Here is a 27,158-nt window from a genome sequence, read left to right as displayed (position 1 = left end):
TCTGTGAGGGGTTTTTGCTTCACATTAGGCACCCCAACCCTTGGGACCTGCACTGGAGAGACAAGCTCCCAAAACATCTGGCTTAGAAAACCACCAAGACTTATATCCAGAGGAACCATAGAGCTGTAGGGAACAGAAATTCTGCTCTTAAAGGGCTTGTGTGCAGACTCACTTGCCCTGGGATCCAGCACAAAAATAGCAGTTTGGAAAGAGCCTAGATCATATGTGAAGAAACTCATTTATTAATCTCAAAGCATCTGCCAAAGGGCAAAAGTTTGTTGGGACTCTCTCCAGGAATGGAGGTACTCATGGTGCCGTTTTTTGCACTCTCACTTTAACTTACTAGGGCCAACCCTCCATCCCCACCCTGCCTTATTCCCTCACACTGCTACCGCTACTGGCCAGAGGCAGCAGGTGAGCCCCCAACCCCTTTCACTGCTTTTGCAGCCCTGTCTCCTTCCCAGCTTCCCCCACAACGCTCCAAAGCCAGTGGGTGTGGGCAGCCCACACAGGGGATAGCCATTGAGTACTGGGCTCTGGTGGCCAGGGGAGATTGCATTTCTGGACCCCATGGAGCTGAAACAAATGGAGAGGCAACTTGAAAGACAATCAAGAACTAGGGCAAGTTTAAATGATAAGGTTAATTGCCCACACAGGGACACCCCTTCAAGACTGGGAGAGATGGCTGTTTTGCCTAACACATGGAAACAAAGAGTCAAGCAAAATGAAGAAACAGACTTATATGTTCCAAATGAAAGAACAAGATAAAATTCCAGAAAAACACATTAACGAAATGGAGATAAGTAATTTACCTGACAAAGAGCTCAAAGTAAGGGTCAAAATTTGTTCACTGAACTTAGGAAAATGGATGAACATCGAGAAAACTTCAACAAAGAGACAGAAAATAATAAGAAAACACCAAAGAGCAGTCACAGAGCTGAAGAATGCAATAACTGAACAATAGCTGAATACAATAACTGATAATATATTTGAGGGGTTCAACAGCAGACTAGATGAAGCAGAAGAATCAGTGATTTAGAATACAGGGTAGTGGGACTCACTCAAACAGAGCAGCAAAAAGAAAACAGAATTTTTAAAAGTGGAGATAGCTTAAAGGACCTTTGGGACAGCATCAAGCAAAATAACATTTGCATTTTAGGGCATACCAGAAGGAGAAAAGAGAAATAAAGGGGCTGAAAACCCATTTGAAGAAATAATGGCTGAAAACTTCCTTAACTCAGGGAAGGAAACAGACGTCCAGACCCAGGAAGTCCAGAGAATGCCAAACGAGATGAACCCAAAAGACCCACACTAAGACACATTATAATTTAAATGTCAAAAGTTAAAGATAGAGAATCTTAAAAGTAGCAAGAGAAAAACAAATTGTTACACAAAAGGGAACCCCCATAAGACAATCAGCAGATTTTTGAGGAGAAACCTTGCAGGCCAATAGGAAGTGATATGATGTATTTAAAATGCTTGAAGGAAAAAACTTCCAACCAAGAATACTCTACCTGGCAAATTTATTATCCAGAATTGAAAGAAAGATAAAGAATTTTCCAGATAAGCAAAAGTTAAAGGAGTTTATTACCAATAAACTGGCTCTGCAAGCTCAAAAGAAAGGGTACTGATTAGTACTAACAAAACATACAACAGAAAAATCTCATTAGTAAAAGTAAATATATAGTAAATGAAGCAGATTAATCACTTATAAAGCAAGTATAAAGGTTAAAAGACAAAAGTAGTAAAACAACTATAACTATGATAATTAGTTAAAAGATACATAAAAGATGCAAAATGTGACATCAAAAATGTAAAATGGGGGGGTGATGTAAAAATGCAGTTTTAGAATACATTCAAACTTAACTTACTATCAACATAAAATACAGTATTATATATATAGACTGTTATATATGAGCCTTATTGTAACCACAAGGTAAAAACCTATAGTAGATATGCAAAAGATCATGAGAAAGGAATCTGAGCATTACACTACAGAAAACATTCAAACCACAGGGGAAGAAAGAAGAGAAGAAGGAAGGAACAGAAAGGAACTACAAAAAGCCAGAAAATAAACAAAATGGCAATAAATACTTATCTACCAATAATTACTTTAAATGTAAATGGACTAAATTCTCCAATCCAAAGACACAGAACGACTGACTATCTATATGTTTTCTACAAAGGACTCACCTTAGATATAAGGGCGCACACAGACTGAAAGTGAAGGGATGAAAAAGATGTTTCATGCAAATAGAAACCAAAAGAAAGCTGAAGTAGCTATACTTACATTGAACAAAACAGACTTCAAAACAAAGATTGTAATAAAAAACAAAGATGGGCCTTACATAATGATAGAGGGGTCAATTCCAGAAGATATAATATTTGTAAATATTTATGCACTCAACATAGGTGTACCTAAAGCAAATATTAACAGACGTAAAGGGAGAAACTGACAGCAATACAATACTACTAGGAGACTTTAATACCCCAGTTTACATCAAACGGTAGATCATCCAGACAGAAAATCAATAAGGAAACATTGGCCTTAAATGACACAATAGACAAGATGACCGTAATATATATACATATAACATTCTATCCCAAAGTAGAAGAATACACAGTCTTCTCAAGTGCACATGGAATATTCTCCAGGACAGATCATATGTTAGGCCACAAAACAATTTTCAATAGATTTAAGAAGATTAAAATCATACCAAGCATCAACAGTATGAAGCTAGATATCACTTACAAGAAAAATGGGAAAATCATAAATATGTGGAGATTAAAGAACACGATACTGAACAACCAATGGGTCAATGAAAAAATCAAAGGAGAAATTAAAAAATGTCTATAGACAAATGAAAACAGAAATACAACATACCAAAATCTATGGGTACAGCAAAACCAGTTCTAAGAGAGAAGTTTATAGCAATACAGGCCTATCCTAAGACACAAGAAAAAACTTAAATAAACTACATATATATATACCTAAAAGAACCAGAAAAAGAACCAACTCAAAGTTAATACAAGGAAGGAAATAATAAAGATAAGGGAGGACATCAATTAAATAGAGACTAAAAAAACAACAGAAAAGATCAATGAAACTAAGAGCTGGTTCTTTGAAAAGATAAACAAAATTGACAAACTGTTAGCTAGACAGACTAAGAAAAAAAGGGAGAGGGCGCAAATAAATTAAATCAGAAATGAAAGAGAAGACATCACAACTACTACCAAAGAAATAGAAAAGAATTCTGAGAGATAAGTACATGCCAACAAATAGGAAAACCTAGAAGAAATGGATAAATTCCTAGAAATATACAATCTTTCAAGACTGAATCATGAAGAAATAGAAAATAGAACTGGACTGATTATTGGTAAGGACATTGAATCAATAATCAAAAAACTTCCAACAAACAAAAGTCTAAGACCAGGTGGCTTCACTGGTAAATTCTACCAAACATTCAAACAATATTTAATACTATCCTTCTCAAACTCATCCAAAAAATAAAAAGGAGGGAACACTTACCAAACTCATTTTGTGAGGACAGCATTACCCAATACCCAAACCAGATAAAGACACCACACAAAAAAAGACAGTTATAGACCAATATCCCTGATGAACACAGATGTAAAAATCTTCAACAATATATTAGCAAACTAAATACAACAATACATCAAAAGAATTATATACCATGATCGAGGGAGATTTATTCCAAGGATGCAAGAATGATTCAAAATCTGCAAATCAATCAATGTGATACACCACATTAACAGAATGAAGGATAAAAATAATATGATCATCTCAATAGATGCAGAAAATGTATTTGACAAAATTCAACACCTATTTATGATAAAAACTTTCCACAAAGTGGGTACAGATAGAATGTACTTCAGCATAATAAAGGCCATATATGACAAGCCCACAGCTAACATCATACTCAATGGTGAAAAGCTAAAAGCTTTTCCCTTAAGATCAGGAAGAAGACAAGGATGCCCACTCTCATCACTTTTATTCCTAGTATTGGAATTTTATACCTAGTATTGAAAATCCTAGCCAGAATAATTAGGCAGGAAGAAATATCCAAACATCAGTATCCAGAGAAATTAGGCAGGGAAAAAAAATCCAAACAACAGTATCCAAACTGGAAAGGAAGAAGTAAAACTATCACTATTTATGATCACATGATTTTATATAGAGAAACTCCTCAAGACTCCACTAATTTTAGAACTAATAAACAGATTGCATAAAGTTGCAGGGCACAAAATTGATATATAAAAATCTGTTGCATTTTTATACACTAACAACAAACTATCAAAAAGAGAAATTAAGAAAACAATCTCATTTACAATTGCATCAAAAATAATAAAATACCTAGGAATAAATTTAACCAAGGAGATGAAATATGTGTACACTGAAAATTACAAGACATTGAACAAAGAAATTGAAGAAGACACAAATAAATGGAAAGATATTCCATGCTCATGGATTGGAAACATTAATATTGTAAAAATGTCCATACTACCCAAAGCAATCTATAGATTCAATGCAATTCCTATCAAAATTCCAATGGCATTTTTCACAGAAATGGAACAAACAATTCTAAAATCTGGAACCACAAAAGATCCTGAATAAACAAAGCAATCTTAAGAAAGAACAAAGCTTGGGCGCCTGGGTGGCTCAGTTGGTTAAGCAACTGCCTTCGGCTCAGATCATGATCCTGGAGTCCCGGGATCGGGTCCCGCATCGGGCTCCCTGCTCAGTGGGGGGTCTGCTTCTCCCTCTGACCCTCCCCCCTCTCATGTGCTCTCTCTCTCTCATTCTCTCTCTCAAATAAATAAATAAAATCTTTAAAAAAAAAAAAAAAGAAAGAACAAAGCTGGAATGAATCACACTCCCTAATTTCAAAACCTATTACAAAGCTACAGTAATCAAAACAGTATGGTATTGTCATAAAAACAGACTCATAGGTCAATAGAATAGAGAGCCCAGAAATAAACCAAAGCATATATGGTCAATTAATTTGTGACAAACGAGGCAAGAATATACAATGGGGAAAGAATAGTTTTTTCAATAAATGATGTTAGGAAAATGGGACAACCACATGCAAAAGAATGAAACTGGACCACTGCCTTATACCATTCACAAAAATTAACTTAAAGACTTAAATGTAAGATCAGAAACCACAGAACTCCTGGAAAAACACATAGTGGTAAGTTCCCTGACATCACTCTTGGCGATATTTTTTTGGATCTGATTTCAGAGGTAATGGCAACAAAAGTGAAAATAAATGAGACTACATCAAACTAAAAAGCTTCTGCACAGCAAAGAAAACCATCCACAAGATAAAAAGGCAACCTACTGAATGGGAGAACATATTTGCAAATCACATGTTCAATAAGAGGTTAATATCCAAAATATATAAAGAACTCATACAGTTCAATAACAAAAACAAAAACAATCGATTAAAAACTGGGCAGAGGATCTGAATAGACACTTTTTTCCAAAGAAGACATTCAGACGGTCAACAAGCACATGAAAAGATACTCAACATCACTCATCATCAGGGAAATACAAATCAAAACCATAATGTGGTATCACTTCACACCAGTCAGAATGGCTAGTATCAAAAAAGACAAGAAATAACAAGTGTCAGTGAGGATGTGGAGAAAACTGGAAGCCTTGTGCACTGTTAGTGGGAATGTAAATTGGTATGGCCATTGTGGAAAACAATATGAAGTTTCCTCAGAAAAATTAAAAAATAGAAGTACCATAGGATCTAGCAGTTCCTTTTCTTCTGATTATCTATCCAAAGATAGATGCATCCCCATGATTATTGTACCATTATATACAATAGTCAAATATGGAAACAACCTACCTGTCCACTGATGGACGAACGCACAAAGAAGATGTGATGTATAGATATACAATGGAATACTATTCAGCCAGAAGAAAAGAATGAAATCCTGCCATTTGTGGCAACATGAACAGACCTTGGGGGTATTATGCTAAGTGAAATAAGTCAGACAGAGAAAGACAAATACTGTATGATTTCACTTATACATGGAATAAAAAACAAACAAAACACAACTTATAGATAACAGAGAATAGATTAGTGGTTGCTAGAGCAGGGATGGAGGGTATAAAATGGGTGAAGGAGATCAAGAGATACAAACTTCCAGTTATAAAATATGTGTCATGGGATATAATGTATAGCACGATGACTACAGACAATAATGTTGTATTGCAGATTTGACAGTTGCTAAGAAAATAAATCTTAAAAGTTCTCATCACAAAAAAAATGTAACTTTGTATGGTGACAGATGGTAACTACACTTATTGTGGTGATCATTTTGTAATGTATACAAATGTGAATCATTATGTTGTATACCTGAAGCTAACATAATGCTGTATGTCAATTACATTTCAATTTAAAAGAAAGGGAGAGGTATGGAAACAAAAGAACAATTTATAAGTTATAAGCACTGTATATTGAATCTGTTCTTACTTCTGGCTTCTCTACAAAGTCTTAGAAATGCTTAAAAAAAGTTAATTGTAATCTACTTTAATTTTTATAAAGAATGTATTTACTTACACAGTCTCTCCATTCCAAAATATAAATCACTTCTCAGCTCCTGGCTCCCTCCTTAGTATTTCTCCAATTATTAGGAATAAATGTGTTATTATTTTCTTTATATTATATCCCAACAGAACCCTTAGCAATAGCAGAAATGAAAAGGCTGATTGATACAGTTTATTATAAGTAAAAATAGTCATGCTAATGTTTTCCACCACTTGGTTCATCTGGAGGGAGTGATCCCAAACATTCCGTGACATCTGTATTGGTCACACAAAAGTTAAAGCAGGTTATTTTGTTAAACTGCTATGATCAGAGACTTAAAGCTGAGAGGAGACAAAACAGGAATCTGTGGTGCTCAAGCTAGAGCTCTGGAAACAGCTGGTCAGTTAGCAGATGTGGATAAGTCCAATATTCCCAACACTTTAAATATAAAATGTTAGCACAAGGATATTTTATGTGTTGGGAGTGGTGGTATTTAGGTGTTGGAAATATAATAGGAGAGCCAGTGACATGCTGGGGATGGTGTGTACCAATTCATGGCAGCTGATTGTGAGATTTTTTTTTTATTATTATGTTATGTTAATCACCATACATTACATCATTAGTTTTTGATGTAGTGAGATTTTAAGGGAATATGCTGGCAGCCTGAAATGGGCTATGGTGGGGGAATTTACCCCATGGAAAATGGCAAATGCTACAAATCAGCCTTCTTCCCCCAGAGAGCCGGTTTTTAAACATTTACCAAAACACATCACTATAGAAGACTGAGGATAGAGTTATCCAAACCAGCCCATTTTCGGTACAGCAGAAAGTCACTGCCATGAAATTTTAAAATAGCATATTATATTTCATAAAAAATATCCAGTACAGATCGTGAAGACAACTGTTTAAAACTAAAAGGCAAAGGCCGTCTCCATACTTGGATAGTTCCTTCAAGATTCCATGAGTCTAGGGGCGCCTGGGTGGCTCAGTTGGTTGAGCGACTGCCTTCGGCTCAGGTCATGATCCTGGAGTCCCAGGATCGAGTCCCGCATCGGGCTCCCTGCTCGGCAGGGAGTCTGCTTCTCCCTCTGACCCTCCCCCCTCTCATGTGCTCTCTCATTCTCTCTCTCAAATAAATAAATAAAATCTTTAAAAAAAAAAAAAAAAGATTCCATGAGTCTAGCATTTTACTGAGAAATACACTCACAAAACCAATCTCTGCTCTCTTCTCTCCTTCAAAAAGGTACACTGTCCCAGAAGTATTCTTTCCTGTTGCGTTCTATGTGTATTTATATGAGTTAATGCTTAATCTAACACCTTTTTACCCCATTAAAAAATCAGCAAGAGATCATTTAAAATCCACATGCTATTTACAAGTTTAGAACTTAATTCCATCTCCACCTGGATTGCTGTATAACTTCAGGTTATTAAACCAGGTAGCCACTACAAAGAGGTATTGTTTCAAAGCAATTAAAGAGATGTGCCACAAAAATAACAAATGTAGTCATCAAACTAACAAAAAGCATGTTTTTCAAAGGGTAGAGCTTATCCTAAGATATTTTAGGGATTCACTTGAGACTTCCAAATACTAAGTTGCATTTTACTCATTGAGATGAACCTGACCCAATAAATTGTGGCTATCAGCTTCATGTGGGATACAACCAAAATCTATGTCATCACTGGGTCAACTTCTGCAGCCACATCGGTTATTAGAGTCTGGTAAAATGAGAATCCTTCAGTAGGCTCAGACTGTGGAAACTTTCACTGTACAAATATTTGTTCTCTTCTCAAAATCTATCCTCATAACCATAACTGCTACTTGCCATGGTCATCTAAATTGGGTATTTGGACCATTCTGCTACTCAAACCCCCAATCTGACATCCAAAGTCACAAAACTCTGGGGTTACCGTGTTTGGATACAGAAATGGATGTCAATTTAGCTAGGAGATAGAGCATATGATTTTTGTAGGAAAAACTACAAGAAACTATGAGAAAAGACATTTCACTTTAAATAAAAAGATGATTAGCATTTTTTTATTTTAAAAAAATGAAGTTTATGGGTGCCTGGGTGGCTCAGTTGGTTAAGCAACTGCCTTCAGCTCAGGTCATGATCCCGGAGACCCAGGATCGAGTCCCGCATCGGGCTCCCGGCTCAGCAGGGAATCTGCTTCTCCCTCTGACTCTCTCCCCGCTCATGCTTTCTCTCTCTCTCTCTCAATAAATACATAAAATCTTTTTTTAAAAAATGAAGTTTATGATACTTTTACTTTTAAAGTTCCAAGTTTCTTAGTATATCAATTTAGGCCACGTAGAATGATCTGGGAAAAACACTTCGTGTTATACTGTTTTAGAGTACAAAACAAAGAGGCAAGAGGGGAAAAAAAGTTATTCCATATTGAATATCTGGAAGAGGGGCCACAAACTAACATTCTTTTCTAAAAAATTAAACCAAGTGATAAGCTCATTGTGCGAACTTAAGAAATAATAAGCTTTATAGTATTCTTCTCATTATCCATGCCATTTTGCATCATTCTCTCTGTTATCCTTAACCCTCTGCAACAGAGATTCTACTGATAATACTCCAATGACATGAGTCTGTGATGGTTCATTTTATATGTTAATTTTACTGGGCCACCAGGTGCTCTGACATTTGGCCCGGAAATTATGGGTGTATCTATGAGTGTGTTTCTGAATGAGATTAACATTTGAGTCAATAGACAGAGTTAGGCAGATTGTCCTCCCTAATGTGGGTGGGCTTCACCCAATCAACTGAAGAGCTCTATAGAACAAAAAGGCTGAGAAGAGGTAAACCCGTCTGCCTAACTGAACTGGGATATTGGTGTTCTCCTGGCTTTCAGACTCAGACTGAAACATAGGCTCTTCTTGGGTCTTGAGCCTGCCAGGTTTTGGATTAGAACTTACACCATTAGCTCTCGTGTGTGTATCACACACACGCACACACACATACACACACATACACATACACACAGAAAACATAGCTTATGTAGAGTCTCTTAAAGTTTGCCCTTTACTTCTTTGTAGGAATCAAACACACCTATCTGGTGTATTCCTGTCTCCATGACTTTACATTGGGTGTTTTTCCTCCCCATCCCCTATTTTCTCTTCTCTGTAATCTTTTTTTTTTTTTTAAGATTTTTTTTTTTTATTTATTTGACAGAGAGAGACACAGCGAGAGAGGGAACACAAGCAGGGGGAGTGGGAGAGGGAGAAGCAGGCTTCCCGCCGAGCAGGGAGCCCAATGTGGGACTCGATCCCAGGACCCTGGGATCATGACCTGAGCCGAAGGCAGATGCTTAATGACTGAACCACCCAGGCGTCCCTGTAATCTCTTTTTATCAAAATCCTACTCATCATTCAAGGTTCTGTTGTAATCCTACCTTTGCTATGAAAACTTTCCAGGTATCCCATGCCAGAAATAGGTCATCCTGTACTGGATCATTGCAGATGCTATACCAGGGCACACTGTACATTCTTTTATAGTCCAGATGAGAAGCATTAGGGGTAAGCAGTCTGGGGAGGAATGTCTAGAGGCTTTACACAGGAAGTGCATGATTTTGTGCAAAGGGATCTGATTTTAGTTCCAGTTCTAAGGAGAAAGTTACTTATCTTGCTGAGGATGTTTTTAAACCTTACTTTCATGACCATGGCTGATGGAGAATGTAACCACCAGAGTAAAGGCGGCTGATCCAGCAAGAGAACAAATCTACCAGAATGACCGCAATAACCATGGTAGAAAAACAGATCGCTCTGGGTTGTTATACAGTTTTAAGCCAGGAGCAAACACCTGAGGGCAGACAACCCTTCAGTGTCATGAACAACATGGACAACAAAGAACAAGAGAAAAGGAACCCCACTTTGAAGAAACCATTCTGTTGGACCACCATGGTTAAAGGAGATCAGCAGTACGTTAAAGGAGGAATGGGACATTGACTAATCCTACAGTATATTTTATAGAGCCATTGTACATTTCCTGTTAGAGTAAGAATGTGGCCATTAACAACAAATCTTTATCATTTTCATAAAATTCTAAATTGACGATACTCTTAGTTATTGTACCATATAGACCTTTGCTTTAACCTAACCATTCAAATCAAGATTTTGGCGAGGTGGGTAGCAATAACCAGGTGGGGAGCAATCCTGGCTAAAAATAAATAAAACTGTTCATTTTATTTTGTACGTATTTATATATTCCATATCTTTGTTTTCTCCAAACTAAATCATAAAACTCTAGAGGTTTGTAATTGTACAGCTTTTATCTTCTATACCATAAGTCAAGGAATATTAAATCAATGACTGATCATTATAATCTTAATGGTTTTCTTCCATTTGTAATCCCTCCATTATCTAAGTTGAGGCTAACCACAGCCCCAGGAGCTGGAAAGGACAGGTTACTAACCCTCACTTCAGAGAAAACTGAGGTTCACAAAGCTCAGATCAGATGTGAATGATCCAGAAATCCTGATCCCACTACAGCATAATTTTCTCAAGTCCATCAAATTAACAATGGGAAGAAAGAGAGAAAGTGAGAGAAACAGAGAGAAGGAGAGAGAAAGAAAGAGAGGAAGGAAGGAAGAAAAAAAGAAAGAAAGAAAGAAAGAAAAAGAAAAAAAGAAAGAAGAAAAGAAATGTTCCTAGGTTAAATAACATTTGGTTTTCCTTATTAAAGTGCGTATTTGTCTTCCAGATATATTATCCCTATGAGCACACACTAATGACCAAACCTAGCCAAGAACTAGAAGCATTTTAAACAAGTCACATTTTAATACTATTGATGCATATTTCTTGCAAAAATATAAAACATTTATATTAACACTGTATCCAGATCCCAAATTATCCTTGCTTTTCACACTCCTGAGAATGTACAAAAATTTAAGAACTATTACAATAAGAAGCAAGCAGAATTTTTTTTATACTGGCCCACTTTCTTTGCTTCATTTCAAAATGAGACAAGTCAAAATGTGTCCTATATGTTAGGTGAAAATCCTAGGCCTTAAATCCAACAAATAAATACAGATGTTGATCACAGTTTCATAAGGATGATCCTGCATAAAACTTGGCTTAGTTGCCAATCCCACCATTACAGAATCAAAATAATTAAGGAAATCAAATAATGGAACAAAATACTGATTAAAACAACTGTAGAATTTTGAACAAGAGATCCTTCCAAATGTAATTAGCAGAAAGAAGCACATTACATATTTGATGTCAAATCCAGTCTCAAACCATATTGTCTAAACTTCAAAATTGAAGAATCAAGGATTTATAGAATCTATTAGTTAAAAAGGAAATCTTGGCCTGTCTCTAACCCAACCTATTAATTTTTTAAATAGCTTTCTGAAATAAAATTCAGATACATACAATTAATTCATACATTTGAAGTGTACTACTCACCGTTTTTTAGTATATACACTTGGTTGCACAACCATCACCATAATCTTAGAACATTTTCTCCCCATAAAAGAAACCCCACATATCCGTTAGCATTCATTCCCCATCCCACCTCCAACCCCAGGAAACCACCAATCTACTTTCTATCTCTATAAATTTGCCTATTCTGGTCATTTCATACAAATGGAATCATACAGTATGTGATCTTTTGTGATTAGCAAAACACTTAGCAAACATTTTCAAGGCTCATCCATGTTGTATCAGTCCTTCATTCCTTTGAATTGTCAAATAATATTCCATTGTATGGATCTAGCACATTTGTTTATCCCTTTATCAGTTGATGGACATGTGGGTTGTTTCCACCCTTTGACTATTACAAATAATGCTACTATGAAACACTAGTGTGCAAGTTTTTTGAGGAAGTGTATTTTCTTTTCTCTTGGGTATATACATAGCTGTGGAATTGCTGGATTGTGTGGCAATTCTTTGCACAACATTTTTTTTTTTATAAACTGTGAAATTGTTTCCAAAGTGGTTGTACATTCCCACCAGCAATATAGGAGGGTTCCAATTCTCCCCATCCTTGCCAACATTTATTATTTTCTAGACTTTTTTTGTGGCCAATTAAATGGGTCTGTAGTAGTCTCATTGTAGTTTTGATTTTCACTTTCCTAACAACTAATGATATCAATGAAAAAGAATAGTCTTCTACAAATGGTGCAAGGACCTGGATGTCCACAGGCAAAAAAATGAAATTGAATCCTCTACCTAACACCATACAAAAAAATTAACTCAAAATAGATCCTAGATCTAAATGTAAGAGCTAAAACTATAAAACTCTTAGACGAAAACACAGGAGTCAATTTTTGTGATCTTGGGTTAGGTAACATTTTCTTAGATATGTCACCAAAAGCACAAGCGACAACAAAAAATACAAATAAATGACTACATCAAAAAATTTAAAATTTTGTGCTGTAAACAATACTGTCAAGACAACTCATAGAACAGGAGAAAATATTTGCAAAGCATATATCTGATAAGGTACTAGTATTCAGAATATACTGTTTAAAGAACTCTCACAATTCAATAATACAAAGACAAATAATCCAATTACAAAATGGGCAAAGAATCTGAATACATATTTTTCCAAAGAAGATATACAAATGACCAATAAGCACATGAAAAGATGATCAACCTATTCGTATGTAGAGATAAGGAAACTCAGATCCAGTAAATCTAAATGACATATTTCAAGTTAGTCAGGTGGTTAGTGGCCAATGAGGGCTAGACTAATCTTGTATAGAAAAACCATTACAGGCCTTGGATATAGAAAGACGCGGGTTTGTATCCAAGAGTTTACTTGCACACCTAATCTCTTTGAGCCTTAGTTTCTTCATCTATAGTAAAACCTATCCCATGGGGTTATTGTGAAAGTTAAATGAGCTAATATCATATTCCTAACATAGAGCCTGGCATCTAATAAGCCACTATTAGTAGTATATTTCAATATTCTATGTACCCTTAGCGTAAGAACTCTATGGGATGCCTGGGTGGCTCAGTCGACTAAGCATCTGCCTTCAGCTCAGGTCATGATCTCAGGGTCCTGAGATCAAGTCCCACATTGGGCTCCTTGCTCAGCAAGGAACCTGCTTCTCCCTCTGCCTGCAGCTCCCCTTGCTTGTGCTCTCTCTCTCTTTCTGACAAATAAATAAATAAAATCTTAAAAAAAAAAAAAAAGAACTCTATGGTATTTAAGCACGAAGCCATGTATGTGTCTCTGGTGGTGTACCCTCTGCTAGATCACCTGTGATCTAATCAAGACATACATATATGTCTCAGTCTTGAAGAATACTAGTAACCCCAGCATCTGGCCTGGAACTCTTTCTCCATCAGATGACAAAGGACTCTCATTTCCAAAGAAAATCCCTCACAGTAGAGAAAAGTGGTGATAATGTTTGAATCCTGGATTCCTCACTTGCTTGCATACATTATTCAACATCTCTAAATTTCAGAAAAATGTGGATAATAATAAAACCCACCTCATAAATTGCCAGCAAGTATAAATAAGATAATCCATGGGAAAGTACCTTGTACAGTGCCTGGCACATGGTATGAGTTTTAAAAATGCAGGTACCATCGTTATCATCAGTGTCATTGTCATGATCATTATCTTACCTAGAAAGCCTGATATTGTTCTTATTCTTTAATTAATAGTTAATTAGAAATATTTTATTTCTATTCTTTTATGTGAGCCAAGGACAGAGTTTACCTTAGAACTTCCAAAAAGAGCACACCAGATCTAGAATTCTGTGAAATTGCACCCAGTTTAAATCCTTGGCCTTAATTAATTAGAAAAAAAGTCTCTCCCCAAATTAATAACTGTCAAAGTGCAGTACAAGCTTCATCACCACCTTGTTTAAACAATATTGTGAAAGATTCAAGGCAACATATGCATTAAGACATTAAGAGAGGTCAAATGGAGCAAATCTAGGAGCTATTGCTGGTGAAAGCACAGGAGGAGGAAAGAGTGGGGAGGGAGTCTTCACCTGTCCAAAGCAGAGATTACTAATAATTGGAAAACTACAGGTAACAAGTTTCATTCATATATCAAGCTTGTTTTGAGAACCTGGTATGTGAAAGGCACTGGGGTAGAAGAGGGGGTAATTAAAAATAAATAAAAGAACTCTCAAGAAGGGGAATCATCTGCTTGGGAAGATAAAACATGCTAATGACTACAGCATGAGACAGATGTGGATAGATGTCATGAGAAAAATACAAGGGAAATTATGTGGGGATTCAAGAAAGGACTGGTTACCTATGCCCAGATTGCTAACAGCAACTCACACTCTATGCTGCCCTTCAATGACGCATCTGAATGCCCCCACCTCCTCGACAGTGGTAGGAAATCCTACCATAGGCTCCCATGGCACCTTCTACAATCTTCATTATGATTGTTAGACATCCATCCCCCCTACTCACTGGTGACAGGCAGGATAAGAGCACAGACTCTAGACTTGGAGTGCCTGGGTTCAAATCCAATTCCATCACTTTCTAATTGTGGGACGTTGGTCAATTCACTTAACCATGCTCTGCCTTAGTTTCCACCTCTTTAAAATGTGGATAAAAACAGCAGCTATCTACAAGGCTGCTGTGAGCATGAAAGGAACTAATCTAAGAGTTTACAACAGGGTCTACCACACAGTCAATGCTACATACTGCCTAATGCTGCTGAGTGTCAGCTTTTATCATTGTTATCACACGGGCATGCACATATGAAGTATGGGAATGTGTGCTGAATGACTAAATAAAACATGAAAAGAAAATGTTGCACTTGAGAAGAGACCAGATTTCATAAGTCTGAAGAGCTAAATTTGGGAATATGCCCCTTGAGAAGCATTTCCTTTCACGTAGCTTAGGATTTGGATACCCTATTCCATGTCAATTCTAAAAATCAGTCATCACTGTGGGAAAATAACGTTGCAGTGTTTAATAGCTTTTGATGTTATATGAAGTAGGGAAAAAGTTTACTCCCTTTAAATGTTCTAGAAGCAAAGCAATTCATTAAAAAAGGAGCTAAAATGTCAAGGCTGGAAGAAAACCTATCAACCTTGGAGGATAAGAACTATGATTTCCAAAATGCAGTCAAAAGCAGTGCAGCCCAATAAAAACCTAGCACAAGCCTGTCCCAAATGTTCCTTTAAGTTATTTTAGTTCACTGGAAACCAGTCAGTTGCAAAGGAAGGATGGGGGTGGGGAAGGCTCACAGGGAGATATACCTGCTTCAGCTAAGATGTCCAGCTTAGGTAAAAATCTTATTCAAGTCCTAATGCACAAAACAGAGAGATTAGACTAATGTGATAAGCTTTCAGGCCTGTTTGATAATCCATTTTGTCCACAAGGCTGGGGGTCCTTCTCTATCTTTCATGCCAAACAGCATTAAAATGCAAAGCCACCAGTAGACTGTGAGGTCAACTATCTACCAGCCCACACTCAAGGTTCTTTACAATGCCTACAATTTTAGGTTGAAACCCCCAAATAAGTCTGAAACCCTCAGCAAGTAAAATGGACAGCTGTGTTGCCCACATAGCTGAGATAATGTTTACCTCTGTTTAACTATGGAAACTTTTATAAAGTCTATGAAACAGAACTTGCTCTTAAGAATACATCGTAATTCTTCTTAAGTAGTGTCCTAAATGGAACTTAAACTTTTCTCAAGGTCCAGGATTATTAATAAGCAGCTCTCTCCTGAAATGGGTCTGGAAAGTTATGACTGGCAGGAAGGGACTGTCCCAGTATGTATACACAAGCTCCTGATCTCCTTTAGTGAAGGGTACAAAGTGACTTAGCAAGTTAAGTCTCAGGGCAGAAATACAGGGCAGCATTATCTCAACTTGGGCTTTCCCTGGACCCATGGCTCTCCTTAGGACACAGGTAAAATCTTGTCAAGAGTTGAGAACAGAGCTGAATTCCTGGCATGGTACTGCTCTTTTATACCCAGGTATAATACCATCAGTTACTTCCCAAAGTCTTTACTTGGACCATCTATGCCCTTCCATTCAGTAGAATGTTTAGAAACGTTGGGCTCTCAGGCTGCTGAACCAAACTTAGCACCAGCAATGTGACATCTTTCTCTGGGAGGAGAAAGTACTGGAAGTGCCAGGTGGCCTTGCTTCCCCTTCCCTAATGTCTTGGAAAGGCTTCCCTGCCAGGGACATAATCACAAATCCATTCTCTTTCATCTATTCTAAACTTCATGCTTGAGACTTCTAATCCTCTCTGGGCTAGGAATTATAAGCTTATTAAAGAAATTTACAGAAATCAAGTCAATAGTTTCATTCAGAGTCTGAGGGCTCTTCCCATGCATTAAAATACATGCTCTTCGTAACATCTATTTGGGCTGGTTATAGGTTCTCAGATAAGATTGCTGGAAGCTGAGCTCAAGACAAGTAATATGCTACTGTGGTATTATTGCTAGAGGTTACACTGAGGGAGAATGGCATTTCTTGAGTATTTTAACATTTCATTTGCTTTGAATGCTCTTTCCCTTATACGGTTTACTCCTCAATTTGTTCAGGTCTCTGTTCACATCTAACCTTACCTGGAAGGCATTCCCCGGCCACCCTGTATAAAATAACTCTCCACTCCTGAGACCCCATTCCCTGATTTTTTTAAATCGCAGCAGTCATCAGCACTTGGCATGCTATTTGTGTATTTTCTGTCTCTTTCCATGAGAATGGCAGTCCTATGAAGTAGCTGGCTTATCTGTTTTGCACAGGTGCTCTATAAATATTTGTTGAACGAATGAGCGAAGCATGATTAAATACTTTAAATATCATGTCATTTTAATCCCCTCCATCCTTCAAGTCATGCATGTCAAGTCTTCTTACAGCTAAGGGAACTGAGGCTGGTTACTCAATATACAGAGAGCATGCCGTGGTTAAGAGCATGGACCCTCGAACCAGACTGCCTGGGTTAGAGCGCAGCTCAGTCACTGCCCCTCTCTGTGACCCTGAACAAGCCACCATACCATTCTCGACCTGAGGCTCCTCATTTGTAAATGTCATTAATAATAGCAGCATTGCCTCACAGAGTTCTTGTGAGGAGCTTATACATATAAAGATCTTAAACAGTTCATGGCCCATAGTAGGCACTAAACCAGAGTTAAATAAATAAAATCTTAGCCTAGAAACACCTTATAAAAATTACTAACTTTCTCATTCTGATTTCTTACTTATAACCACATCCTGATCACAACCCGGCTTTCTGGTGCATCTGTCCATGAAGGAAGTGCAGCCATGGTTACTCTGGTCTGTGTGACACTTAACGTATTTCTCATCATACGTGAATTCATCTGTGAGTCTTGTTTAATATGCTAACAAAATCAGGGTTCTGAACCAACAACACCAAGGCCACAGTGTAGTTGTGTAGTTGCTCACTGACCTCCTAGCCACTTTCCCCAAACAATACCACAACTTTTAAATCAACTATCCATAACACAAGCTGTATAACTAAGGAGGAGGACATGTCCCAGCCTAAGAAATCTTTTCTCTAAACAGCAGAAAATAGAGAGAGATCACAGGCAGAAGAATATTTAGGCAAAAGGGAGTATTTCACCAAACAAATGCCTTCGCACCTGTCCACTCCAGACACTATTTCAGAATAGCATAGTAACTGTTTGTAGAAACAACCTGCTTGTCCAGGTTTCACTCGAACCTGGACATGGAATGTCTCACCTCACAAAGGGCTTTTAGCCCTCCCTTGAATGGCTGAGCCAATGCCAAAGCCATAAGCAGCCCACTGTCATTCAGCAGCTTCCCCACGGCAACTCCCTCATGTTACCTTGCCCTGATGATCGTGTTTCATCTCCCAGCCCCTTGGCAGCTCCAACTGTTTGTTGGCGAACATGTTGAGGAATCCCACAAGATCTCGGTTATGCTGGTAGCGTTCAAAGTGGTGGGTGTCCCGCCGGACTTTGGTGATCATGTGCTTCAAACACGTATTGTTTGTAAACATGCGGTAGGCACTCTGGAGGAAAGAATAGAGAGCCCACATTAACCTGCTTGGGACCCGCAACAGCAACGTGCTTACCATGCAACATAAGGCATATATAGTCTTCCAGTGGGCATAGAAGCTTCAACGTAATTCTAGACTCACACATGGAAACAGCAGGCTGAGCACAATATTTTGATCAAAATAAAACAGCAAGACTACAGAAAGTAAGGAACCTTCATGGATGATGTTTAGTTTCCTAAAGAACAAGAATGCTTCTGTAGAATCTCATTCTACAGGGGATGTTAGATCCTAAAGGTGGTCTTAGGCAAAAACCACATAGTCATGGTCACACCATGTCAGATACAAATATACCACCTCACAGTGAGCCCCAACATAGCCAATTTTTCCTCCAGCACTAGAAAAGATGATTGGTCTTTGGGTGAGTGCCAGATGAAGCAGTTGGCATACATTTGCAGCCAAGTTGTATGGAAAAATGCTTGGCCATATATTTGAATATCAGGAGTATATGCAATGGGCTGAGTTGCTCTCACTGAGAGTCAAATTCAACTGAGACCACAGTAGATAAAGGTTTTTCATCTTATACCTTCTTCGAGGCATAATCTCAGTGAATGGAATGGCAGGCAGTATACGTATTTTTTTTCTTTATTTTTTCTGTGTGTGTGTATATGGCTGAATTTATACAGCTGAAATGCACACTTAATAAAATCCCACTGTACAACCACACAAAAAAGTGATTGCCTTGTAAAAAATGCTATAGTCTTCATCTCTATGATACTTAAACGAGATTCCAAAAATTAGCCGTAAGCCATGAGCAATCCACATATAAGTCAGTCAACAAATACTCATTGCATAATATCATGTGCCAAGAAGTAAAAAAGGAATAACTGTATGGAGCTATTTCCCTGCATTCTGAGAAGGAATATGATATTCATGAAATTGACAAGGTTGTGAATGATCTATTCCAGAATTCTATTCTTCTCAGATAGATTCAAAGGATTCTTCTTACCTTTAGTATCCCAGAGCCACTAGATTGCGTCTGGAGGCCTTCAGGCTTTACTTCATGGGTTCTGTTATTTGTTCAGTCTAAGATAAACCAAAGCAAACCCAAAAGAAACCAGAATCCCTGGAAGTAATTTCATTTTAATGAACATTTACTGTCTTTGCTATGCTGTGGTAGTTATTGAGGATGAAAGATAAATGAGTATGAGGACAGTTAACATTGTTCCTCTCTGTCCAGTATTCCTCAAGATGTGTCATGTTCTGGCCAAAGCATTTATTGATGATGGGAGTCCTTCTAGAGCTTTCTTCCCTTTGGCACAGTTATCACAGCAACTGGTGATGTTTGAAATGGTTGCTCCCCAGTCTGGGTCCCTGGGTCCCTGAGTAACTACAGGGATCAGAGAACCCTGATGACCCAATTTGGGATGAGAAACAAAGCTTTGTCAACTTAAGCCACCAAGATTTGTTAGTTTCTGTTATTGACACATAGCCTAAACTTTATAACTTTTATATAGTTTTTGATTGATTCCATCATTATATACTTTTTACTAAAATATTTTTGTCCTATCAAAACAAAAGGAAGAAAGGAAGTAAGAGAGGGAAGGAGGGAGGAGGGAGGAGGAAGGAAGGAAGGAAGGAAGGAAGGAAGGCAGGCCACACTGAACTATCCTCAAATACTAGTGCACTAATTCCTTAGTACACCTGAGAATAAAATACTTTGAGGTTGTATTTCAACCTGACAGTCTAAATGAGAGGAGGTTTTGATGGTTGCGAGAAATGGTGAAATTCAGAGCACCGTGAACTCCCAAAGCAGGCGAGCCTACACAGGGGCTCCAGGCAATTAGAGAGCACGAGAGAGTAAGAAAGTGATACCATGAAAACAGAGAAGGAGACCAATAAAAGAAGTTGCAGGTTGTCAGAGACGAACGTTAGCTAACTAACAGTTTAGCCTGTGGCTGACCCTGCCTTGGTGTTTTATGCACAATCAGCAAGGCAACTGTTTTTTGCATTTGGCTCCGTGCTGCTTATGTATTTTCAAAGAAGCCATTGCAAGCTTAGAGGCCTGAGACCACACTAGGTCGAGTGGCAGTGGCAATGAGCTTTCAAGTCATACTCCCTAATCAGTCTCTTAGGGACATGTTATTGTGGGATAATTCTGTCAGATAAATCATTATATTAACTGTTGGTCTAAGTGGGTATATCTCTTGGCCCCCCTGATTTCTTCCTTCCCCCATTAATCTAAGTAAATAGGCCACATCCTGATTCTTTATCTGGAGCACCAGAAATGCTCCTCTTTCAGCTAAAGAGAAGAAGGAGAACTTCATTAGGGCAAGAAGTAGTAATTAGGTGAAGGAACCTGTCCCAGCCCCAGGCGTGAAGTAATTCTCTGGGGTTGCACAGCTCTTTACGTTCAGGAGTCTTAAGGCCAGTCTTATAATTAATTACGTCCTTTCATTTTCCTCCTCTCCTCTCGGTAAGACATGTAACGTAGTGCCAAGTTCGAGTGATCTGTGAAAAAAGCATCTACCAAAGTAAAGTAAGTGCAAGAAAGATTTCTTATCAGTAACTAGCAAACGATCTTTGGAACCATAGCTTTTTCAAGTCTGACCAACATGCACAAGACGGTAAGTGTCCATATAAAACCCTACGGCAAATGGAAACATCCCTTCAGACTGCTAGATTTTTATAAGGCAATTATATATATATAGTTTTGTGACATTTATACACATATGTATGTTTATATATGTTTATATACATATGTTTATTCTATTTTTGTTTTTAAATATATACTATTTTTGAATATATATTTATATATGTAACTATATATGTGTGCATGTATATATAAATATAAATATATACATGTATTTCAGAAAGAATATTTATACTCCAGTTCATATGGAACCTTTCTAGTCACAGCCCTGTCACTCATGGACAAAGAAAATCATTTAATCTCTGCCTCAGAGATTAAATCTTTGCTCAACTGTAAAGTGGAATAAGAGTAACTGCCCTGCTTTCTTCATAGGCATGTGAGAGTCAAGCCCAATGAAACAAAGGATGTAAAACTGCTTTGAAGAGGTAAAAATCACTATAAAAATACAGAGTAGAAGTAAGTAAAGGAATATATGAGGGATTATACCTACCATACCTATGTTATAACAGATGAATGATAGCAGTAAAATTGTTTTCTACTTTTTAGGTCTTTGAAGATCATGGGCCAGCATCCCACTTACTATTAACTAAAGAAGGTTTTCATAACCTTTCATTAATTATGTCCTAAGCCCTGTGCTAGGCCCCGAGGATACAGAGATGAGCAGACGTCCATCATTCAAAAGGATGGGAAGGAACATTGTAGGGAAAGGTGGGAGGAAGAGTTTCCCTGGAGGCAGAAAGCAGAGTTTGGAAATCAAAGGGCACGGTAGCAGTGAAAATACTGAAACACAGAGAGAACTAGCAGAGCAAAGAATGAGAGGGATCCCAGCACTCGAGAAACACTCAACAGGTAGGATTCGACTACAAGAGCTTCATCTTCTGGGAAGCAGATACCGACAAAGCTGTGGGAGAAGAGAAAAGGGGCATTTCGTTCTCCCTTGGTGGTTCTGTAGTTCTCACCCGGTGAGAGTCTTTTCTGCGTTTGGGTTGTTGTTTTGTTTTGGTCTTAGAGAAAAAGATGCAGTAAACGGATGTGACTTTCTACCTGAAGCCAAAGTAGATCAGGAAAGAACAAACAGGCCCTATTTCATCCCATGATGAAGTCTCATGGTAATGCACAGAATGATCTCGTCTGGGAAGCGGCTGCATATGGAGTCACCCGCAGTACTGGGAGAGCTGGGAACTGTTCCACTAGATGGAACGCCTTTAAATGGTCTCTCCTGTGATTTAAAAGGTCCCCTTTAGTTACTGCTTCTCTACTCCAAAACTCCTTTCCTAACCTTATCCTCGGTTGTTTCCTGTTTTCCATGCAAGAACCTCATGGTTGAGTGAATGATCAGCTGAACTTCTTTAGTGGAATTCTGTTAAAATAACATTCGTTTGAGCTTAATGTGTTTTGTTTGGTTGAATGCTTTGAGGTGTTAGAAATGAAAAATATTGAGAGGAGTTGAGGGGAATGTTATTGCCATTTGGCAGCAGAATAAGAACATTATGTAAATATTCATTTCTTATCAATCAACCACAGTGCAAATAATAATCCTTTTTTCTTTTTCCTGGCATCTTTCTTTCTTTTCTTCTTTCTTTCTCACTCATTTTCTTTTTCTTCCTTCCTTCCGTCCTTTTTTTTCCTTTCTTTCTTTCTTTCTTTCTTCCTTCCTTCCTTCTTCCTTCCTTCTTCTTTCTTTCTTTCTTTCTCTCTCTCTCTCCCTTCCTTCCTTTCTTTCTTTCTTCCTTCCTTCCTTCTTCCTTCCTTCTTCTTTCTTTCATTCTTTCTCTCTCTCTCTTCCTTCCTTCCTTCCTTCCTTTCTTTCTTTCCTTCTTGTTATAGTGACCATATGTTCGGGATTACCTGGCCCAGTCTTGATTTCATCTAATTTGTTCTTTTCAATAACATAGGTAAGTACATCAAAGCTAAATAAAATCTTTCATATTTCATAAATCCTTCATCAGGAATAGGTATACTGAGGGGTGCCTGGGTGGCTCAGTCAGTTAAGCATCTGACTCTTGGTTTTGGCGCAGGTCTTGATCTCAGGGGCATGGGATGGAGTTCTCCCCACCCCCGCTCAGCAGGGAGTCTGCTTGTCTCCCTCTCCCCCTCCCCCCTGCTCACACATGTGTGCTCTCTCTCTCCCTCTTTCAAATAATAAATAAATCTTTAAAAACAAAACAAAATAAAAAGAATAGGTATTCTGAATCCACACTTGGAAACTATAATCACTCATCTACAGTGAATGTCTCTCACGTTCACAAGGGATCAGATCTGGTCATTCATATACCTTATTCACAAAACAAAATTTATTATGAACAAAATCAAGTAACATTGCTTCCATAAGATGTATGCAGGGATATGAAAATAGCCTGTCTTACACAGTCTGTATTTTTAATCATAAGGGATTTTACATTATTTTCATCTAGCTAAAGAGTAAAATGGAGGGAAAATTTAACTTATTAGCAAAACTAATTGTAAACTATCAATCCATCTATTTTGCAATAGTTGTAAGAATATATTTTTGTATTTTTGAATAATATTTTCCCCATTAAGTACCAAGGAGTTTAATGGTAGAATTAATGTATTTCTACAGCTTAATAAAAGCCAGAATAATAATTTTTGGCATGTATGCTGGAAACATTATTCAGTTACATATTAGGAGACATATTTATGTATTACATTAATTAGACAAACACAGTCATACCAACTATAAAAGACATGACACTAATAATTAAATCTTGAGTTTTCAGAATTCGTTTATGAATGCAATTTTGGAAGAAATCTGATCATACCAGCAGAGGGCAGTAGTATACATCTTAAAGCAAACACGATGCAAAAAAATGAAAAAAAAAAAATACAAAAAACAATATTTTGTCTTTCAAGTTTTCCTTTAGAGCTATTACAACCATGTATCTACTTAATTTCATTATTTTCAATAAAAATGATTAAGTTACTATTACATGAGATCTATTTTTTATGATTCTTTTAACATAAACTGATTATCTTCAAACCATAAAAAGATAGAATTAGGAAAGCTTTTAAATTAATATACTCCTTTTGTATATTTTCAATAATATAAACAGGGAGTCTACTGAAACAGTTATGGATAATAAACAATTCAAGCAAAAAAAAGACTAGATAATAAATCCTAAGATTAGGAAACCAAATAAAAGTTTGCTTCATAACATTTGTTACATAATTTAGGGAAAAAAAAGAGTCCATCAAGTAATACCCTCTGCAAAAAAAAAAAACAAAACTGTGCAACTTATTCCCATAAATTCATACCCTGAGATCATTAGCAAGATAAATCCAGCTACTTTAATTTCTGCCATAGATAAGTCAGGGAAATAAGACTTCCTAAACCAAACAGAATTTAAATTTACACAAACGCATAGATGCACAGCATGGATCATCTTTGTGGCCGGTAATGAAGACAGTTCAGGTAGGAAAAAAAAAATTAAAATGCTTTAGAGAGAATACTTTAAAATCAAGATTGGCTTCCCAGCAAAAGATGTTTTGAAATCATGCCCAAGAAAAGGGAAAAACAATGAAAACATGAAGACAAAAGAAACAAAAAACCTTTAAGCTGCTGAGTATTTTCACACTGTTAAAATCTGTTATTTGTCCAAAGTCCAGATGCATTACTGTTGTGACAAAAGCAGTGAGGTCATTTAACGCAACATCTCTTTATTCTAGGAATTCCAAAGTTACAGGTCATAGGCCAATTGCATCAGAATCACTTAAGGAACCAACCAAACAAACAAACAGATGCTTGGGGCCTGCTCTAGACCTAATGGACCAGGGTCTCTAAGATCTGGGAATCAAGAATATGCATTTATTTATAGACCTTGACCAAGTTTAAAAGCTACAGCCTTTTACCACAACCCAACAACTGTGAATCCAGCGTCTACTTGAAACACTGTAGTGATGAGGAAGTTGTACCCAAGAAGGCAGCCTGCACTGGCAAGCTGGTTGGTGAGGTCATACTGGCAGCTTAAAACTAGCTGTAGCTGGGAGTATTAACATTACAGAAACCAGTAAATGCAAACCAGGCCTTGATATTATTTCGTGGGCTGTCTAGGATAGGTGTGGGCAAGCTATGGACCCGTGGGCTAGCTGCCTGTGTCTGCAAAGTTTTTTGAGATACAGCCACGTCCATTTGTTTACATGTTGTCCTTGGCCCAGAACCTGAAAATACTTACTTTCTGGGCCTTTACAAAAAAGTCTGTTGCTTTTTTCTAGATGTAAGGTCTAGACTTAAGAAACTGATGGAGAAAATAAAATGCTAATAATACAGATTAAACTTCACACTGTGCTGTTACACTGCATGCACGCGAGCTTACCCACGCGCACACATGCACACACACACACACACACACGAAGATATTTAAGTCCAGTATTCAGAAACTATGACCTGCCTCAAAAAGAAGGTACTACTGACCTCACTAACCCAGGAGTGTGAAGCTCCAACTTGTGTCTCTCCTGCTTCACTGTTGTCTTAATGGTTAAAGTAGATGAAAACATTCATGTTGGAACTACACTTGTCTGTAAACAACTGTAGGTTGGCTACTGATACAAGACTTCAGCAAAAAGCAACAAAAGCATTCTGTGTATATTTTATTATTTGTAAATTGTGTGCTATACATCCTTCACTCAGTAAAATTTGTAAGATACACACATACACACACACACACACAATTTTCCCAGAGCTGTTGTTGAACATTTACCAGCAAACCCTTGAACACTACTATCCAATCAACTGCTCTTTCTGGAAGCCTTTCTTTTCTCTTGCCCCCACCTACTGAAGTATTAACAAGAATGTCTGCTCTTCCTCCAAAACACGTCCCATATTCATCCACTTGCACTATCTCTACTGCTACGGCACTAGTCCCAGTTCCTTCTACGTCTCACCACAGGACCTTTTCACTTGTTTCCCTGATGCCAGTCTTGCCCTCTAAAATCCGTTCTCAGCAAAGCAGCTAGAAGGAACTTGTAAACACTGACATTACACCCCTACAGGAAATCCCTTTAGAATAAATCCATTTAGAATAAAGCCCAAACTCTTTGCCAGATCATACCAGCCCTACTTTCTGAAGTCCTGCTCACCTCTCTGCCCTTATTATATACCACATCAGACTCATTCAAGCCTTAGAGCCTTTGCTTTTCCTTGGCAAGGAAGGTTCTGCTTCCAGACCTTTACCCTACTGGCTTCTTGACATTTTACAAACAGCTTAAATGTGGCTCCCCCAAAGAGGTCTTCATGTCCACCCAATCTAAAGCAGTGCCTCCAGGAGCTCATCCTCGAGTACCCCCTCGCCCCGTGTATGGTACCTCATGCCATACCGCACCATTTGAATTACCTTTTCTGGTTCACTAGTTTGTTACTCTAATCTGCTCTGTCTTGTTGACCACTCTATCCCCAGTCTAGACTGTACCAGGCAAATCACAGGCATTTAATAAATCCTGGTTGAATGAATGCATGAACAAAGGGACAAAGAGATAAGCAAAGGAAAACCTGAGCTATCTGACTTCAAGCCTAAAGTTCTTCCCACCACAGAATGGTACTGTTTTACAACAGTAAATGTGACAACTGTAAATGTTAGCCCACTCTTCCTTGTATAAAAGCCTTACCGTCTCTTAAAATTGTCCCCTATATGAGTCTAGGTTCATGTACCCTGGCTTCTCCCTACCTTCCCAGGCTCAAACTTGACTTTCAGGGTGTCCTGTGCCCTTGACCCACCAGCCAGGCCAAAGGGCTGTCCTAGCAATCCTGCTCCAGTACTTCTGCAGTAATTACCCAGACAGCTCTACTTCATAGACCTTTAAAATATGCCTCTATTTATTGATTTATTTTTCAGATTCCAGCAATGTATACAGTTTATATTTTCTCTTTCAGAAGGCATGTGCCACAATCTCAAAGACTGATCTGACCACTGCCTGCTGTCGGCGCTCAGATATTTAGTTACCTTTTTGCAGGCGAAATAAAGTGGTCATTAAGAGCTTAGTCTCTACGGTTAGTATCTCTGGGATTTTA

The 27,158-nt window shown here is 37.7% G+C and overlaps 1 protein-coding gene across 13 annotated transcripts in view; it reads right to left on the bottom strand.

Moving 5' to 3' along the window:
• HECW2 (HECT, C2 and WW domain containing E3 ubiquitin protein ligase 2) overlaps positions 1-27,158 on the bottom strand; it is a 358,619-nt gene that overhangs the window by 78,328 nt on the left and 253,133 nt on the right. For all 13 annotated transcript variants that reach the window (XM_081813946.1, XM_031038270.2, XM_081813941.1 and 10 more), the window contains one exon: positions 18,313-18,498. In XM_081813946.1, the coding sequence (XP_081670072.1) occupies positions 18,313-18,498 (186 nt within the window). The remainder of the gene's footprint in view (positions 1-18,312; positions 18,499-27,158) is intronic.

Source organism: Leptonychotes weddellii, chromosome 3 (genome assembly GCF_054177405.1).
Source record: "Leptonychotes weddellii isolate Sample4059 chromosome 3, ASM5417740v2, whole genome shotgun sequence".
In the NCBI taxonomy this organism is placed as follows: domain Eukaryota; kingdom Metazoa; phylum Chordata; class Mammalia; order Carnivora; family Phocidae; genus Leptonychotes; species Leptonychotes weddellii.
Note: the sequence above shows the minus strand (reverse complement) of the source record. Positions and strands in the feature narration are given on the sequence as shown.